At 40.9% G+C, this 20995-nt stretch overlaps 1 protein-coding gene across 3 annotated transcripts in view; it reads right to left on the bottom strand.

Annotated features, from left to right (window-relative positions):
* Window positions 1-20995, bottom strand: part of TMOD2 (tropomodulin 2) — a 74719-nt gene that overhangs the window by 18052 nt on the left and 35672 nt on the right. For all 3 annotated transcript variants that reach the window (XM_047863480.1, XM_047863481.1, XM_047863482.1), the window contains 4 exons: window positions 15825-15947; window positions 11398-11484; window positions 8070-8200; window positions 5670-5777 (listed from right to left, as the gene is read on the bottom strand). In XM_047863480.1, the coding sequence (XP_047719436.1) occupies window positions 5670-5777; window positions 8070-8200; window positions 11398-11484; window positions 15825-15947 (449 nt within the window). The remainder of the gene's footprint in view (window positions 1-5669; window positions 5778-8069; window positions 8201-11397; window positions 11485-15824; window positions 15948-20995) is intronic.

Here is a 20995-nt window from a genome sequence, read left to right on the forward strand (position 1 = left end):
TGATACATCAATAAAGAAAATACATAGCCTGTTGGATGGTGACAAATGGAGAAATAGAAAGCAACTCCCTTTAAAAATTTTTTTTAATGTTTTTATTTATTTTTGAGAGAGAGAGAGACAGAACATGAGCAAGGGAGTGGCAGAGAGAGGGAGACACAGAATCTGAAGCAGGCTCCAGGCTCCGAGCTGTCAGCACAGAGCCCGACGCGGGGCTTGAACCCACGGACTGTGAGATCATGACCTGAGCTGAAGTCGGACACCCAACCGACTGAGCCACCCAGGTGCCCCAAAAGGGCCTCCCTTTTAAGGGAGAGGTCTGTTGATGAAACAGATCTACACAACTATGGAGGAAATGATCCTGGTTTACACAAAACAACCTCATTCTCTATTCAGAAATCTGGCAACCAGTGACTGCCAGACATACTAGGAAAACCAACATCATGGAAGAGAAAAGCCAAGTCAACCAATAGCACAGCATGCCCCAGAGGGAGCAGAGATCTTTCAAGGGAACAGAAACAAATATAAACATTTTAATTTTTATTGTCCCTCTTCCCTCTCCCCAAAAAAGAAAGAAAACGTACTCTATTAATAAAATAAGTACTGGCTATTATGGGGGGAAAAAGAAGAATATGTACATGAAAATGTGTTGAAAAATTTAAATATTACATTAAAATAAAGACAAGTAAAGGACATCCAGAATTACAAAATGAACACGGCTGAAGACCAAGTTGGTAAGTGAGAACATAAATCTGGGATATTCCCCAGAATGTCGAGTAAAAAGACAAAGATAGAGAAAATAGGAAAAAAATGTTAAAAGATACAGGGAAAGATACAAAAGTTCAACATTTATCTAGTAGGAGTTTCAGAAGGACAAAAGAAAAAAAAGACATCAGAGGGGAAGAAATTATAAAATAATAGGAAAAAATTTCCTAGAGTTGAAGAGAACTATGAAGTTTTATCTGCAAGAACCCACTGGGGGCACCTAGGTGGCTTAGTCAGTTAAGCATCTCTTGATTTCAGCGCAGGCCATGATCTCACAGTCTGTGAGTTTGAGCCCACGTCAGGCTCTGCACTGCTGATGCAGAGCCTGCTTGGGATTCTGTTTCTCCCTCTTTCTCTGCCCCTCCTTCACTCTAGCGCTCTTCTCTCTCTCAAAAACAAACATAAAAAAAAAAAAAAAAAAAGAATGCACTGGATGCTCAGCAAAATGAGTAAAAAGTCTCCTAAGTGGTCACATACAAGTGAAATTTCAGAAAAGTTTCTAGCAAGAGAAAATAAGTTACTTAACAAAGTAACAAGACTCAGACCAGCATTAGTCACTAGACTGTAAGGGCCATGAGAAAGAGATTTCTATATTTACATATTTAGGTAATTGTAAATACTGGTGGTAAGTTTTAAATTTCTGCAATCAATCTCTTAACAAAACATAGAATATAATGGCATAAAACACACATAAAGCTGAAATGTGTGAACATAATGGAATAACTACAATTTGAGGAAGAAAAAGGAAAAGGGATGAAGGCAGAGTACAGAACTGCCATCAGCTTTTCTAATGGAGAAACAAAAGATCATCTAAGATGATATATCAAAAACAAAAAAGTATGCATATCAGTGGTTTTCTACTCTGGCTGTACATTAGAATGATCTAGAAGCTTCAAAATGTATACCAATGCTTGGGCCTCACCCCAGATGAAGTAAATCGGAATCTCAGGCTGTATGTAGCCTGGACTGCTAAATTTTTTAAAAGCTCTCCAGGTGATTAATGTTCACCAGGGTTGACAACCACTTTAATTAAAGTTATAAAGACAACAACTAGAAGAATGAAAAACAAATTGGTAATACCGATTGCTCTGGGGAATGGAACAAGGAACTTCTATATTATTTTAATTATTTTTATGGTGGAAAACACAGGAAGAAGGAAGAGAAGGAATCTAACTTGGGATCAGAACAGGATTTCTCAACCTTGGCACCAATGACAGTTGAGGCCAGAGAATTCTTTGTTGTGGGAGGTTGTCCTGTGTATTGCAGCATGTTTAGCAGCTTCTGAGACCCATTAAATGCCAATAGTACCCTTCCCAGTCATGACAACCAAAAATATCTTCAGACACTGCCAAATGTCCCCCGGAGAGCAAAATTACCCTGAGCTGAGAAGCACCAGACTAGAAGAAGAAATCCTGTGTATTAGACAAGCACTTGCTTTAACTGCAAAGAAAGCTCAAAGATTTGGACTAACCTTATTGTACACCACGTAAATTAAAGTGTATTTATTCCCTGCTAGGTCCTTAATTAGAATTAAACGCACACATTTTAATTACAGCATCAGAAGCAAATGCATCAGGCTTTTCCTCCTGGACGCCCCAGGCTTCAGGATTTACGCTCATTATTAGAATAACAAAATGTCGGAGCAATTAGGCCTTTATAAAAAAAGTTGCAGGACTTCCTGGCAAGTAGCCAGGACCTTGCCAATTTCTTTTAAACTTGAGAAAACACTTTTCTCATACTGAACAAAACAAGGGAGACCCAGCCAAACATAACCCTGGGCTGTAGGCCCAAGTTAATTTCAGTTCAGCAAATATTTAAGCATCTATTACATGTGCTGGGGATAACATGGGTAAAACAAAGACCAGATTTTTCAAATGTTATATAAATAATTACAGTAGAAATACATTTTTAAAGAGAAGGTTTTGCTTTCTGTACTTCACAGGATTGTAGGGAAATCCAATTTCCTGCATTGTCCAAGCCTGCCTCATCCAAAGGGTAGCCTCAAGGCACATGTGGCTATTGAGCCCTTGAAAAACGGCTGGTCTGAATTGAGACATGCTGTAAATATAAAACACGCACTAGATTTAAAAGATGCAGTATGAAAAAAATAATGTAAAATACCTTATTACATTTTCACATTACATTTTGAAATGATATTTGGGATATATTGGTTCAAATAAAATATGTTATTAAAATGAATTCCACCTATGTCTTTTTTTTAATGTGGCTACCAGAAAATTTTTATATTTATACATGTGGCTTACATTTGTGGCTATCTCATTTTGTTATGGACAGTACTGTCTAAAAGAGCATTTTTTAATGTATGTGGACTTTTTCTGCTCCCTGCTACAGATGTGGTTGCATGTAAGTACTTGGGGCATGGTGAACTGAACCTAATTACAGGTCACTTAAATTCACTTCCTGGCTTGTCTACATGATGTGTAGTCTTAGTTAAATTACTCAACATCTATGAGCTTCAGGTGCCTCATCTGCAAAGTGGGGATAATGCCATCTCACATACACATAATTTGCCTACCTTTACAGTAATCCCACAAGTACTTCATTGAATCTGTTCCTGAATCTTACAAAGAAGTCTCCTAAAACTCTTTGCTTTAACACTGATCTTTCATTATTTTTTTCCTCTCTTTTTTTAAGGTAATCTCTTAACCCAAAGTGGGCTCAAACTCACAACCCCCAAATCTAGAGTTGCATGCTCTACTGACTGAGCCAGCCAGGCACTCCCATCTTTAATTCTTTGCAGGCAGTTGCTAGTGATAATCAAAGTTTGAAGATCTCTATTGCCTATGGGGTAATCAACCAATTTTCAACCTACAGTAGGTTGAAAAGTAGCTTTCTCCACTCTGGCATGACTGAAAGGAGAGCCATGGGGGCAGCCAGGTGAGGGCTGGACAATATAAAGCCATCTAGGAATAAGGCCAGAGAGGTTTATGTTTTCACACCCTGAAGAACTGCAACTATTCCTTACAATTGTGTGGTGAGCCAGAGTCATACGGTATGCTTTCAACACACAGCTGTCGCACTAAAAACAGTATCAAAGAGATGATTATATTTGGATTTTATTTAGACCACTTAGCAAGTTATCTATTTGACTGAGTGGAAGAGTTACATTATTTGCTAGTAGGGTTGACAGTGGGCCATAACCTATTTCCATCCCTGCAGTTTTACTGTCATGTAATACACTGAAGTGACAAATCATTTCTTTATTCATACCCTAGTCACTTGCATACAAAAGGTACTGGGAATATTTTGCTTTATTGAGAACCTATCTACTGAACGACAGAGACTATATAAAATCATATACCGATAAAAGTCCTTAAATAACTGATTTCACCTTTACCAATGATCTAGTTCTGCTATTTTACTATTCTAATGATAAGGTTTCAAATTCAAAACTTCTTTCAACCCACAAATTGAGATATAATTACTGCTGGTGAAAACATCAATTCTGTAGCTTAGTTCCTCTTACATGAGTGCTTATTTTATATTTGCTGTGGTCATCACAGAAATATTCTCTATTGCTGAGAGGTTGGAGGGCATGGTATTCATCCATTTAACAAGTGTCCAAACATCTACTCTGTGCTAACACTGCAATAGGTAGCCATTACTTTCATTTTACTTTCCGTTTTTTTTTTTTAATTTTTTTTTTAATGTTTATTTATTTTTGAGACAGAGAGAGACAGAGCATGAACGGGGAGGGTCAGAGAGAGAGGGAGACACAGAATCGGAAGCAGGCTCCAGGCTCTGAGCCATCAGCCCAGAGCCCGACGCGGCGCTCGAACTCACGGACAGCGAGATCGTGACCTGGCTGAAGTCGGACGCTTAACCGACGGAGCCACCCAGGCGCCCCTACTTTCCGTTTTTAATGCTATTTTAGATCTTCCAACAGACATGTTGCTTTAAATCACATCATCACGTCAAGAAAACTTGTTTTTCTAGCTTGACTCAAAGGCTGAGCATTAGATGCTGTAGAATTACAGGCTGATGTTCAGGCTCCCCAAAACTGATATACTTTAGCAAAAGTATGAAAGTTGACGCATTGTGTATAAAAACAGCATAGCTTGATGGTTAAAGCATCCTGGCTATAGAATCGGGAGGACCTGGTGGTGCCACTTACTGGCTGTGTTACCCTGGAAAAGATATTCAACCTCGCTGAGCCTCAGATTGCTCATTTGTTACAGTGAGAACTAATAATAGCACATACCTTATAGTATTATAGTGAGGATTAGGTGAGCTGACATGTGTAATGCATAGAGCTTACTGCTGGTGTTTACTAATTGCTGAAGAAATGTTAGCTATTTATAGCAATAACATTGATGGTGGTAACAGTTGTAGTATTTACTTGGGCCAAGGGCCTTCCTTATTTAGCCGAATTATCTAAAATGCATGGAAGGAACAGGGCTTTTGGCTGGTTACTTTTTTCGTATTCTGGTTAACAAAAAATGTTTTAAGATCTAGTTGTTTAAAATATTTTTGAAACATACTAATCCATTTCAAAGATTAAAATGAAATACACTTTAATACTTTTATACATGTTCAGTTCCTATAGGATTTGGGAGTCTTACAATATCCATTGACTGTGACATTATGTTAATAGAGATGCAAAAGCTTCAGAAAATTTGTACTAAGTACAGAGCAAAAGCTAATATTTATGTAGCTAAATGCCTAATCTAATCTTATTTCTTTCTCCTCAAAGTGTACTGCTAACAAAATTTTAGTTAATTCAAAGTGCCTGACAGATGGGTTCTGTTTTATTGTCTTATTATAACTAATGTGTTTAACTGTGTAGAAAATTACCAGACCTAAAAACTGTTAATTTATAGAACACATTAAAAATAGTTTCTAACAAATTAAATATTTTCATGTAATATTTCTGAAATTTTACTCACAATTGCCACAGGGTCATTGCTGCGGGTTGCAGCCAGGCTGAACTTCTTTACGTGAGTGTTGGTTTCCAGAGCCTTTGCAAATTCCTTCAGGGTTGGAATTGGAATGTTCTAAAATGGGGGAAGGCACAGAGAGTTGATAGACCATTCTGTAGCTCCCCCACCCCAACTCAAGACCCACAGCTTTTAAATTTTTTTTTCAACGTTTTTATTTATTTTTGGGACAGAGAGAGACAGAGCATGAACGGGGGAGGGGCAGAGAGAGAGGGAGACACAGAATCGGAAACAGGCTCCAGGCTCCGAGCCATCAGCCCAGAGCCTGACGCGGGGCTCGAACTCACGGACCGCAAGATCGTGACCTGGCTGAAGTCGGACGCTTAACAGACTGTGCCACCCAGGCGCCCCTGGACCCACGGCTTTTAAATACCTTATGTGTTTAGATGGCTAAACGTGTGACATCCCTTCTAAAATACTCATTACCCATCCTCCAGCAGCCAAGCCATCCTGGGCCGACAGCACCACTTAGTATCTAACAAGGGAATCTAACACAACATGACATTCTGGCCTCCCTGTTCTGTTCACTCTGACCAAGAAATTATGCACATACCAAACTCCACTCCTTTTCTCTTTCATTCTCTATATTCTAGCCAGATTGATCTATGTGCCATTCTTTTAATATACCATGGTCTTTCTCTCCTCCATATTCTTATATATGCTTTTCCCTTTGCCTGGAAATTCTACTGTCCTTTTCTCTGATTAATTCCTACTCATTTTTCAAGACGCAGCTGAATATCACCTCCTTTGTTCACTGGCTTTCCTAGGCAAGATAAAAAATTTCCTTATCTGCAATTCCACAACTTTTGGGGGCTTACCACATCATGTTGTAGTTATTGATTTAGTATTTTTCTCCTAATATAAGTTTTTCAGAATAAAGACAAAATGAATCTTACTCCATCTTTCACAGCACTTAGCACAGCCCCAACCACTGGGAGGCAGGCAATACAGGGTAGACTAGAGGTTGATATGAATCCTGGGTTCATTACAGACTAGCTCCATGGCCGTGAGCAATTTAATCTCCTTAAGTTCCACTACAGATTAAATGAGATACAGTAAGTTCCCCTTATCCATGGGGGATATGTCCCAAGACCTTGAGTGTATGCCTGTAACGGATAGCACTGAACACTTATAATATATTATGTTTTTTCCTATACATACACACATACCTATGATAAAGTTTAATTTATAACTTAGGCACAGTAAGAGATTGACAACAGTAGCCAATAATAAAACAACAATTTTAACAATATATTGTAATAAAAGTTACATGAATGTGGTCCCTCCCTCTCTCTCAAAAGATAGCTATACTCACCCTTCTTCTTGTGATGTGAGATGATAAAATGCCTATGGAATGAGGTGAGGTGAATGACATAAGCACTGTGATAGAGGGTTAGGCTACTAATGACCTTCTGACAGTCTGTCAGGAGGATCATCTACTTCTGCACTGTGGTGGTTGACTGCGGTAACTGCAAACCATGGAAAGCAAAACCGCAGCTAGAATGGAACTACTGTAATGAATTCCAAGTATTTAGCAAAGGATAAGGCTCACAGTGAATACTCAACACAAGTCAGTTATTATTAAATGGCAGATGTTGGCCCAACATGAAGTAACAGAATGGATACCAGGCAATGTTCTCTCTCCATCTCTCTCTCATCTCTCTCTCACTCACACACACTTCCTTCCCCTCCCTTTGAGAGTAACATGACTAACTACCAAACAGAATAAGGCAGAAGTGACAATGTGTGACTTCAGAGAATAAGCCATTAAAGGCACTGTGGTTTCCTGCTTGTTCTTTCTTTTTCTCTTCAGCCACTCCCTCTGGGAGAAGAAGGCTGTCATGACGTGAGGCCACATAGGCAGCCCTATGGAGAGGCCCATGTGGTGAGAAACTGAGGCCTCCTGCCAACAGCCACATGAGGATGCCATCCTGGAAGTGTACCCTTCTACCTCAGTCAAGCATTCTGCTGATGGCAGCCCTTGATGACAGTTTTACTACAGCCTCACTTGAGACCCTGAGCCACAACTATCCAGCTAAGTCCTGATTCCTGATACTCAAAAACTGTGTGAACTAACAAATGTTTATTGTTTTAAGCCTCTAAGTTTTGGAGTACTTTATTACCCAGCAGTAGATAACCAACATTCTTTGTTTAACGCAAATACTGTGATTCTTTGCAAAAAATTCTAGAAGTCACTTTTTAAAAATTTCTTCTTTTGAGTAGGATAGCTTGCCTCAAAGTCAGTGACTACAGAGGAATGGAAACAGGTGTGAAAACTGGCAGTTATCTCCATTACATTTTTTAACCTCATGATAAATCAAGTGACTGACAATAATCATAATGCAATACCTTAATGTTGTTGAGGTTGACATCTTGCAGGCCGGGGTCATTGGCTTTCATCTGCTGCAGACTCAGTTCCACATTGGTGGGATTGGGTGGTTCCTCAAATACTGGCTTGACCTTCTCACCTTTGACCACATCTAACACACAAGTTTTAATTTTAAAAAGAAAGTGTAAGGGCTCTCCTTCCAAAATCAGAGATGACTTCCCCCAAAACGACCTTTCCTTCCTATGCTCCGATTCCAATAATACTCTAATATCAGTGATAGTAAGGCTGATGATTCTCAACTAAACAAACATGGGAATGGTACAGTTCTGAGTCACAGTTTCAAACACTGATGTTTCTCAACTGCAATGCAAAGGAGTCTCAGTGGCTGATGCTACATGGAACCAAAAGTTCAGAAGGCCCTATAGTAAACTCCCACCTACCCCCCCGCCCCACCAAATCCACAAGCAGTTATTGCTGCTGTATATGGACCACTTTCAGACTATAATCATCAAGCTACAGGAGCTGAGATTCAAAAAAGAAATAAGTTTCTTCATTTCCAAAACCATACTATTCCTTTGGCCTCTTTTTTTTTTAATATTATTTATTTATTCCTTTTAAGTAGGCTCCATACCTAATGTGGGGTTCAAACTCATGACCTTGAGATCAAGAGTTGCTCTACTAATTGAGCCAGCCAGGTGCCCCTTCTGGCCTCTTGACCATACCTCATCCTTCTCTGATTTCCATTTGGAGCTTTAATTTTGAGGAAGGTATGGGAAGAGAAAGGGACAGAAAGGCAGAATGGAACAATTCTCAAAAGCAGTTAACAGAAAACATTTGCAGTATATATTTAACATACAAACTGTTACTATCCCAATATACACAGGGCTCCTACAAATTAGTAGACAATCCAATTAAAAATGAACAAATAATATGACCAGAAGAATCTGTCACTCAACCAAAAATATAAAAAGTAATTAAATTGTGAAGTTAAAAAATGGAACACCATTTGACTAGCACAAAAATGTAAAAAGAGATAACATGTAGAATTGGCAACAACTGTGAAGTCAAACACATCCTCTTACATTGACGGTGAGAACGTAAACTGGTACAAACTTTTTGGGAGTAATTTGGCCTTACTTATCAACATGTAAAATGTGGGTACTCTATGACCCAGTAATTCTGTATCTAGGAGTCTAATCTACAGAGAAAAAAAAGCACAAATACATAAAGGTATTTTTCAGGGATGTTCACTGACATATTACTTGTGACAGCAAAATATGATAAACACAAAGCCTATCAATATGAAAATGGTTAAGTTACAGAATAATCTCTCATAATAAGATGTGATCTATTCATTAAAAGAAGGGGGCAAACCGACATGTACTGATAAAAGAAGAGAACCACAATTTGAAAAAAAGTTAATGAAAAATGAAATACTTAGGTATTTCATTTGTACGTATAAAAAAATCTGTACAAGATCTAGATGAAGAAAACTACAAAACTTTATTGAAAGAAATCAAAAAGAACTAAATGGAAAGATAACTGCAAGAGAACCAATATTGTCAAGATGTCAGTTCTTCTCAACTTGAGGTATAGATTCAATGCAATCCCAGCAAGTTATTTTGTATACATCAACAAACTGATTTTAAAGTTTATAGGAAGAGGCAAAAGACCAAGAAAAACAAACACAATACTGAAAAAGAACAAAGTTGGAGGACTGACACTACTCAACTTTAAGACTTACTACAAAACTACAGTAATCAAAAGAGTGTGGTATTGGCGAAAGAATAGACAAACAGATCAATATAACAGAGTAGAGAGCCCAGAAATAGATCCACATAAATACAGTCAACTGATTTTCAATAAAGGAGCAAAAAATGCAATGGAGAAGAGTATTTTCAGTAAATGGTGCTAGAAATGGACAACCATACACAAACAATGCATAAAAAAAGAGTCTAGACACAGACCTTAGACCCTTCACAAAAATTAACTCAAAAATTTTCACCTAAATGTAAAATGCAAAACAATAAACCCCCTAGAAGAAAGCATAGATGAAACTACGCTGCATGATATCATAATGGTGGATCCATGTCATTGTACATTTGTCCAAACCCATAGAATGTACAACCTCAAGAGTTAACGCTAATGTAAACAACAGACTTAGGGTGATAATGATGTGTCACTGTAGGTTCATGAAGTGTAACATATGTACCACTCTGGTGGGGGATATTGGTAATGGAGGAAGCTATGCATGAATTGAGGACAGTGAGTATATGGGAAATCTGTGTGCCCTCTGCTCAGTTTTGCTGTGTACCTAAAATTCTAAAAAAAAAAAAAAAAGCCTTAAAAAAAGTTAATGATATGTCTGTGCATAAAAGCCCAGAAGATTATGTGCCAGATTTTTAAAAACAAACATGCTATCAGAATGTTACCCTTTGATACTGAAGTTAAAAAGGATAAACATTTTTCATCTATATGAATAGGCAAAAATGAAAAAAAAAGTAATACTGCTCATTGTTTGGATAAATAGCTCAGTATCAATGATGGTCTGTAAATATGCTGCTCAGACTAGAAAGTACCTGCTAAGTCTCCTTCAAAGAGAATAAAATACACGTCACCTAAGAAAAATCTGTAATCTTCTGCAAGTTTTTACAGCACCTGGATCGCACTGTAGCAAAATTACTTGATTGTTGGTCCGTCCCTCCCATGGACAGATAAGTTCCTTTAGGCAGAGACCATTTTTTATCTTCATACCTAGAACATTCCTGATGCATAAGGTATTCAGTAGATAACTAATGAATGAGTAAATATGAGAGTCTAATAAAGTGTACGCTTTTCTGGGAAATGCTGACACAGAGAATTGTGGTCTTGAACTTTCTGTGCCGGCTAAGTCCATGCCAGTGTGTCTTTCACATTCTCAGGGGGAAGTAGGAATTCAAATTCTAATGACCTGTGTCCATTATTGAGAAAACAAAGATACCTAATAGAAAAGGCAACTTACTGAAAATACTATTATTGATTAAAAAGCATCGTCAGGAACATGAAACTCTGCAATCTCTGTTGACTATGCAACCTTTTTATCAGCAATTTTATATTTTGGGTGAGTAGACCCACCAAAAGAGTATGTTCTGGGCAAAACACACTGATTGGTCCATTATGCTGCAAAAACTTTGATTATTGGCTTCCCTATTCTGGTTTGAATGCCCAGAGCCCAGTGATCCTTAGTGCGTTGACAGAATCTACCTTCAAAGCCTACAGGATGGAACTCTGGATTCAACAGGCATCCCTCTTATCAACACCACCTGAAGCTCTCAATTTTCACACACCACAGACTCCACATCAACTTACTTCTCACGGGCACTTTGCCACCTTTAGTGCTGGCCGTTTCTTCATCAAACTTTGGATTGTTGAGTAAATTGTGTACTCCAAGAACAGCTAAAAACAAAGATTAACAGTGAATATACATTAAGTTTGGGAAGGCACATTAGGATGTCCACAATGTTAATTTTCCTTGAAGAACAATTCTTCGTATCATAAAGGTAAGTGTCCAGAGCCCCCCAGCCTTGCATAGTGTGTGGGACACATACAGTGTTAAATAAGCTTATATATTAAAAAAATCTCTTTCCAAGGCCACCAGCAATCTTCAGATGTCTTTCTGGGGCTATACAGGTAGAATCATTTAGCATCTGGGGACAATGGTCCAGTTATGTCCCCAAATTACTGAAAACTTGCTTAGACCTCCTAGTTAAGTAGACTCAACCTTTCTGTTTTCTCATCTGTAAAATGTGAAGGTGGGACTGAGTCTAAGGATATTTTAAGATCTAACGTTATATAGATTACAGCATGTACTCTCCCAGAGGCAAATAACAGAAAGATCATGGGCCTCTTTCAGTGTAAGCCACCCCTTTCTCAGGACCAACAGTTTTCCTCTCCAGTTTACAGCATCCTAGGGTGGTAAATAAAAGAGATGTCAGCAATAAAAGGCCACATAAGCATACTGAGATTTTCAGTCTCCTGTATTATGTGAAGCTTGCACCAGGAGGCAGCACAGGACGCAAGAAACAGCACTGGGCGAGAACGAGCTCTGGGCAGGCTGAAACACAACTGCCCGATCTTCCGATGAAACTGTACAGATGAGAATGGCCACCTGGAGAAGAATCCCAGGACAAGTCATCTGTCAATAGGTAGTGAAGGAGCATCTCAGAGCTCCTCATCAGCTGTACCGTAATCGACACATCAGGAGGAGGGAGGCAGCCAGCAGCAGCCCAATAAAGGGCAAAGGTGTAGAGCCAACAAGTCCAGGGTTAAGAGTGGCACTCAGGAGCAGTCACCTAGAGTTAGAATCCTGGTTCTATCACAAACTACCTGTGTGACTTGGGAAGTTACTAAATGCCCCTGAACATCAGTTTCCTCATCTGTAAAATAGGGATAATAATTATTCTTCAAGTGTTACAAAGATTAAATGACTTCCCATGCATCAGACAATGTTCTAAGTGCTTTACACATTCTTGTTAAAGAAATAAGAATTTGTTGCTGTGTTTCTGGCACTGCCTAAGGAGAAGATGCCCTATTTGTTTTTTTAAATTTTTTTAAATTTTTTTCTTTTTTTTTTCAATATATGAAGTTTATTGTCAAATTGGTTTCCATACAACACCCAGTGCTCATCCCAAAAGGTGCTCTCCTCAATACCCATCACCCACCCTCCCCTCCCTCCCACCCCCCATCAACCCTCAGTTTGTTCTCAGTTTTTAAGAGTCTCTTATGCTTTGGCTCTCTCCCACTCTAACCTCGTTTTTTTTTTTTTTTTTTTCCTTCCCCTCCCCCATGGGTTTCTGTTAAGTTTCTCAGGATCCATATAAGAGTGAAACCATATGGTATCTGTCTGTCTCTGTATGGCTTATTTCACTTAGCATAACACTTTCCAGTTCCATCCATGTTGCTACAAAGGGCCATATTTCATTCTTTCTCATCGCCACGTAGTACTCCATTGTATATATAAACCACAATTTCTTTATCCATTCATCAGTTGATGGACATTTAGGCTCTTTCCATAATTTGGCTATTGTTGACAGCGCTGCTATAAACATTGGGGTACAAGTGCCCCTATGCATCAGTACTCCTGTATCCCTTGGGTAAATTCCTAGCAGTGCTATTGCTGGGTCATAGGGTAGGTCTATTTTTAATTTTTTGAGGAACTCCACACTGTTTTCCAGAGTGGCTGCACCAATTTGCATTCCCACCAACAGTGCAAGAGGGTTCCCGTTTCTCCACATCTTCTCCAGCATCTATAGTCTCCTGATTTGTTCATTTTGGCCACTCTGACTGGCGTGAGGTGATATCTGAGTGTGGTTTTGATTTGTATTTCCCTGATGAGGAGCGACATTGAGCAGAAGATGCCCTATTTGATAGACACAGGCCACTTAGGTCATCCAAATATATCTTGCTTTGGCCCTATATGCACTGAGCAACTTTTTTTTTTTTTTTAGATTTTTTTTTTTAAGTTTATTTATTTTTGAGAGAAAGAGACAGTGTGAGCAGGGGAGAGGCAGAGAGAGAGGTTGACACAGAATCCGAAGCAGGCTCTAAGCTCTGAGCTGTCAACACAAAGCCCGATGCAGGGCTCAAACTCACAAACTATGAGATCATGACCTGAACCGAAGTTGGATGCTTAACCTACTGAGCCACCCAGATGCCCCTTCACTGAGCAACTTCTAATTATAATTTGGCTCCCCTTGCCAAGTTTCAATTTTTGTTTTATCTGTTTCCTGGGAATCTGGCTAGTGGATCCGCCCCAAACTGATGGCCCTTATGTGCATAGACAAGATGAAATCTCTAGACCAGCAGAGCTGGTGGTCAAGCTGAGGTACAGACGCTCTGAGAAATGCTGCCTTGGTGGTCAGCTGCTGCTCCCTTGCCATTGTCTACCTGCCATCATAACATGTGCAGGCCATTGATACTCATTGTCATCTAAACCTCACTGGCTGTCAGCCCATCCACTCACGGGGCTGCTCTTGATCTTCCAGAAAGATCCACCCTAGAGAAGATGCTGTCACCCACCCCCAGGTGGGCTTCGTGAGCTCTGAGGGAGCACCTGATGATGGAGTGAGGCTGAGTAGAGATAATAACACAGTTTTCTTTCTGGATTATTCCCCTGGTATTATTATTGTATGAATTTCAGAATCTAGTTTCTTTCAAATGGTTGGTGTTTTTCTCTTTCTCCTTTCTTCAGCATTTCCTGGGAATTCGAGCCCAGCCATGCATTCTCCCTTTGGGCATGTCCATGAAACAACCCTTGAGAGGAGCAGTAACCATAATAAGATCCCTCCACAGCAACCACAGGGCTAAGAAAAAAGGTCACTGCAAAGCACCTTCTTAACTGCATGATGCAGATGCCTTAACTCCTGCAGTGATTTCTGAGACAGGTTCAAATATGTGAACTTAATATTGATGACAGACTATCACAGAAGGAATGGAAATGTAGCTGAGATGGCATGGCTGGTTCTCCTGGGAGGGAGGATTATTATTATTACAAATGTCTTTCAGTGGAATAAAGATGTGAGGATTTTTGCCAAAGCTTGTGGACTGTTTCTGAAAGCACCTTTATCCTGTGGCGACCTAATAACCCCAATAATCCATATTTACATCCCACTTGGAAAAAAAACACATCCCATTAATGCACAAATATGCTGGTATATGCATAGAATCTTTCTTGAAGGATATATTAGAAATGGGAGGAGGGTTAATTAGGGTAAGAAACTTTCTCTTTTTTTAACATTTATGTATTTATTTTTGAGAGAGAGAGAGAGAGAGAGAGAGAGAGAGAGAGAGAGAGAAGGTGATTGGGGGAGGGGCGGAGGGGCAGAGAGACAGGGAGACAGAGAATCCCAAGCAGGCTCTGTGCTGTTAGCACACAGCAGGATGCGGGGCTCAATTCCATGAAACGTGACATTACAACCATGAGCCAGAATCAAGAGTTGGGTGCTAAACCAACTGATCCACCCAGGTGCCACAGAAACTTACTTTCAGTACATAGCCTTTTGTTGTTGTTGTTATGTTCCAGTAATAGTTTATTTACAAAAACAGGAGGCAGGTCGCAGTTAGCTGACCCCTAATCTACTGCCATCTTGACTTCCCATTCTTCTATACTATTTGTGTTTTGCCTATCTGCATGTATAATCAATTCAAATCATAACAAGATTTACTATTTTGTTGCTATCGTTAAGAAAACTAGAAAAAGATGAGATCGGGCTGATTGGCTTTACTTCCTGCGTGGATGTAATGGTAAATAACTCCTGCGCCATTGTGGGGCTAACAAACCTCTTAGTGGCAATCAGAATGGAATGGTGACTGTGGGGAAGGGCAAGAGCTTCATGAATATTTTATGAGGATAAAATGTGATAAAATGCAAATATGAAAGCTCCTTAGAAAGAGTGAGGGCTATTATTTTGTTGTTTAAATTCTCAGTGCTCCTTTAGATTTATTCCCTTTGGTTTCTCAAACTCTTGAATTTTGTAACATAGGTATTATTGGGACAGTTTACATCTGAGATAGGACTCTAAATTTTATAGCTGAGACACATACAGCAAAGTAAGGTTTGCTCAGAGAGGTTAAGTCACTTGCATTGAGTCTTATAGCCATATAATAACAGAAGACAACCTGGTATTGCAATCCTTATCAGTAGTTATAGAAAAGCTCAAAGGCTGCTGCTGGGGTGCCGGTGAGTGCCTGGAGGTCACAGAGCCAGACAGGCAAGGTTCCCAGAGTTGAGGACTAACCTGCAAGATCATAGAGTTCGGTGTCAGAGGCGCTGGCCAAAGCTTCTTCTAGTTCTGGGTCAAGGGTCACTTTTTCTTCTTTACGAGTTTCTACGGGCTTTTCTTTGGGGATGAAGACTCTCCCTTTAAATCAGAAGAAAAACAAAAACCATGTGTGTTGCTGACCAGGGTAGGGTAAAAGGACTGACCAGACAATGCAGCTCTGGCCACTAAAAGTTGCATGCCCAACTGGGATTCCTTAATTGCTGGGATGGCAGTAGCATTAATCCACTATCAGAGGGAAGGAATGTCAGAGGAGGAATCCTGTGTTTTGCAACACAAAGATGTGAGGAGACAACAGTCTTTAAACAGACAGGGAAACGGTAGTTTTTACCTCTCTACCATTAATCGCCACCATTGCCCTTAGACCTGTACAAGAGAGGTCCTGCCACAGGCCCCACACTTTAGAGGGCCCCACTCTGGTCTTCCTCTCCTGCAATCTCCCTCCTCCCCATATCGAGGAAGGAGTCATGGGGTCAAAGAGACATTACCATCCAGAATCTAGGCCACCTGCTAGACCATGCTCCATGTATCTAGAACCCTGGAATTCTCTGCCCAAAGACACCTAAACCTGCTTCCAAGGCCTGCATGAATCCCTTCCCCATGTCACTCTAGGCCAAGAGGAGGCTATTTGTGGGTGAGTATAGATGAAGCTTGGGTATGTAGGCTGGGTGTCAAATATGTATGCTGAAGCCCAGCAGTGTAAGACAGACTCATATGCTTGCATGAAACTTTCAGAAGTACAAGAATCCTGGCTTTCTAGGTGTATTTGTAGGAGTGTATGTGTGTGTGTGTGTGTGTGTGTGTGTGTGTGTGTGTGTGTGTATTATTTATTTATTTATTTATTTTGAGAGACAGAAAGAGAGCATACATGAACAGGGGAGGGGAAGACACAGGGAGAGAGAAAATCCAAGCAGGCTCTGTGCTATCAGCATAGAGCCTGACACAGGGCTCGATCCCATGAACCATGAGATCGCGACCTGAACTGAAATCAGTAGTCAGATGCTTAACTAACTGAGCCACCTGGTGACCCAAACATATATATTTTTTTAAGTTTGTTTATTTAAGAGAGAGAGAAAGAGCATGAAAGCAGGCAAGGGCAGAGAGAGAGGGAGAAAGAGAATCCCAAACAGGCTCTCCACTGTCAGCGCGGAGCCCAATCTCATGAACTGTGAGATCATAACCTGTGCTGAAATCAAGAGCTGGATGCCTAACCAACTGAAAGACCCAGGTACCCCACAGTATAAAACACATTTTAATAGTTTGTTAGCTTTTTTTCAAAAAATTTTTTAATGTTTATTTATTATTGAGAGACAGACAGAGCATGAGCATGGGAAGGGCAGAGACAGAGACACAGAATCTGAAGCAGGCTCCAGGCTCTGAGCTGTCAGCACAGAACCTGATGTGGGGCTCGAACCCACAAACTGCAAAATCATGACCTGAGCTGAAGTCAGACACTTAATCAACTGAGTCACCCAGGCGCCCCAACAGTTGGTTAGCTTTTAAATATAAAAAATGGCACATGGACTTCTATTTGTGTTCTTGCTTTGGACCTTGCAAATTGGAGGTTCCTGAGGGACAAACTGGTGCTCTTCCAGAGTTTTTCCCCCTAGACTGATATTGTTGACTACTAGGATGCTGTATCTAGGGTCACTTGGACTAGTGTAGTGACCTGGGGACACAGCCACCTCTCTAGAACATACCAAAGGAAGTCAGATTTAAAGGGAGAAATCAGGGTTGACATTTTTAGAATTATGGTGGTCTGTGAACAGCAAGGTACTCTGTGCTTCCCATATGCACATACTCTGCCAGCAACTCCTGCTTCATCCTATCAGCCAGATTCCATTTATTTTGACCCTGACTTACTTCTGAATATGTCAATATCTATGCCCTACCTCACCAGCCTCAACCTCTGGACTGACGATCACATCAGTGGGAGAATCGCATGTTACCTGCTCCTAACACTTAGCCAGGTCAACGCACCCACATCCCACATGTGCAATGACTCATAAAGGGAAACCCAGGACATTCCAGATCTGCCATAGCAATACTCCAGACCTACTTGCACTTTTTTCCAATTCCTTCCAGCTTTTGATTTGTGGTTTCTTTTTGGGAGCTGCTCTTACTTCTTGGCATGATCTTTGACATTGTTCTCCTCCATTTTGATCTTTGGAGTTCCCTAAAGACACACCCTTCAATTGCCCTCTCCTCTGTCCCCTTGGGTAGAACAGACAGCTGGCTCCAGCTTCAGCCAATGGGGACCAACACTGTTTCTAGGTCTCCATGGCTAGCCACTCTTCCCTACTCCCATTGGAAAGGTAAAGGTCAAACCCAAAGTCAGTAACTCTCCTTCATGAATCCTCTCCAAGAGATGTCCCTGGTTGCAGGGGCTACAGACTTCCTGATAGTTTACCAGATCTTCAAATGCTTGCATATGTTAACAGAGACTAGGTAGAGCTGGGCACCCTAGAGAGACACCACTGCTTGTGGTCAATCTGGGGTCAAGATCTCTACCATTGACCATCAACCTGCTTCCTGCCTCAGCATCACATAAACTGCCACATTTCCCAGAAAAAAGGAAAATACACTGGATAATGATGAAAAATACAAGGAGAATGACTAGAAGATAGAAAATGAAAAAGAGAATAACCAATCAATAACATCTCAGATGCTGGGGTTCATCCCAGACTTATTTTTCATAGTATTTGTAGCCCAAAGCATTTTCCTTGCGGCTCAGATGATCTTGATTCCAGAGTCAAATAGGCTTCTACATTTCTCCTTCCTGGTAGTGTTTAGGATTACCCAAAACACCAGGTGCACAGGTGGCCCCCAGTTGTCAAAATTTAGGACAACTGCTGGTGCATATCCATTTGGGGGGGGGGCAATCACACATCATGTTCTAAGTGAATAAAACCATCACAGAAAGTTAAATGTGGCCCAGGAACCTCAGGGCCCAGGGCACACGGTATTCAGAACTGAAGTTGTACAGCCCCTCTTCTGAGGCTTTCATGATTGCCTCCCACTGCTCCCAGTTGGTTAGCTGGGACCAGGTCATCCGCTGGTCCTTCCAGGGGCGCTGCAGACTCTGCTCTGATCCCTCCGCTCTGTTTGGAAAACTTGCTCTCTGTTCATTTTGTCCAACTGTGTTGCTTCTCAACCTTCTCCTAAGCACTATGCAATTTGTGTGCCCCTTCTGTATTACCATTTACTACTCAGACTGCTCCTGGACTCCTAACTCTCATGTGAAACATCTGGAAATTAATCTGGATTGAGAGATACTTTACCATTGCTGCTCCCTGCTCTCTCTGAGAAGAAGCAACCACAACTTTCCTCTTATTATTCTGTCACTATCCTAATATTGGATGTTAATTGGGATTTTATTGAAGATTTGACATTGTAGTTGTTCTTTCACAATGAAATCGATCCAACAGCAGTTACACTGCCTTAGAAACAGCTCCATATTTCTATGGTATTCCTTAGTTATTTGCCCAATTTGTCACTGTCCAACTTCACTTTCTTAATAAATTGACGTTATCAGTGGTGCCTGATGCATCAAATGTGCACAATTCAGAGGACTGCCAGATGTTGCTCTGACTCATGCCAACTGAAGAGCTATGCTCCTGCCCCCCAGGACCCCGAACAGCAGCTCTGAGATGGCATTCATTCGAACCCCTGTTTATCAAGTGCCTCCCCAGTGCCAGTTTCTATGCTGGGATGCAAGAGAGACACAGTCCCACTGTAGGGATCTCATCTAATGTGGGAAACACACAAACCCAAAGTAAATAGACAAAATGATGAACAACACTGAGATAGTGCTGTGAAAGCAATAAATGAGTGCCATGGCAGAAAGAAGGAAAGGTCAGGGAAAGCCCAAGGACCTGACATTTAAGCGGAGATGTTTAGAATGTGAGAAATGGGAATGTGGGTCAGAAGGAAGGGGCCATGAGAAGACTCTGGGATGGGAAAGGAACTTGGCAGATTTGGAGAAATGAACAATGACAATGGGGCTAAGACTTAGCAAGGGAAGGGGAAATGAGATTAGAGAGGTGGGCAAGGTGAGCTCTCCCAGGGCTCTGAGGACCACAGTAAGGACTTGAGACTTGAAGCAGGGGAGTGACATGATCTGATTCTCATTTTAAAAAGACTGTAGCTTGGGGCACCTGGGTGGCGCAGTCGGTTAAGCGTCCGACTTCAGCCAGGTCACGATCTCGCGGTCCGCGAGTTCGAGCCCCGCGTCGGGCTCTGGGCTGACGGCTCAGAGCCTGGAGCCTGTTTCCGATTCTGTGTCTCCCTCTCTCTCTGCCCCTCCCCTGTTCATGCTCTGTCTCTCTCTGTCCCAAAAATAAATAAACGTTGAAAAAAAAAATAAAAAGACTGTAGCTGCCATGAGGTTACCAATGATTCCATTGGTATCCGTGGGCCCAAGTCACTGTCTGCAGCTGTGGAAACTACACAGGCTATTGGGACCCATTTTTCCTCCAAACGAGAGCCCAGGGTTAAGAGCTAAGGAGGATGGGTTTTCCTTGTCTTGGAGGAACATCCCTTTGCTCCTCAGAGCCTCATCAGGATGATCACAATGCTCTTCTCACTAGACCACAAGCTCCTGGAGGGCAAGGTAGGGTCTTATTCACTGTGGCCCCAGCACCTGGTGTCTGGTAAATCCTGGCTGAAGGAACGGTTGACTGCACTGGTCTCTAACGGTAGCATCTCAGGTTAGGGGTCTGGTGCCACCACTATCCTAGACATGGAGTAGAAAGGCCTTGAGGGGACGCCTGCAGCTGGTCAAGCACTGGGCTAAGAGAAACACACTAATGCCTATAAACCTTTGAGGCACGACACTACCTCATACTGCCAAAGCTTTTTCTTTGGGGTTGAAGATATTTTTCATAGAACTAACTTGAGTACCATCACACTCTAAGTATTCATTTATTTAGCCTATATATTCTGCCTTATTTTTTTAGCTGAGTAAACGTCATTTTTTTGGAGGAGTTTTAGGTTCATAGAGCACAGTACAGAGAGTTCCAATATACTCCTTGTCCCACACTTACAAACCCTCCCCCATCGACATCCTGCAGCAGAGTGGTATGTTTGTTATAACTGAAGAACCTACATTGACATCATTATCACCCAAA

This window comes from Prionailurus viverrinus, chromosome B3, assembly GCF_022837055.1.
Source record: "Prionailurus viverrinus isolate Anna chromosome B3, UM_Priviv_1.0, whole genome shotgun sequence".
Classification (NCBI taxonomy): Eukaryota; Metazoa; Chordata; class Mammalia; order Carnivora; family Felidae; genus Prionailurus; species Prionailurus viverrinus.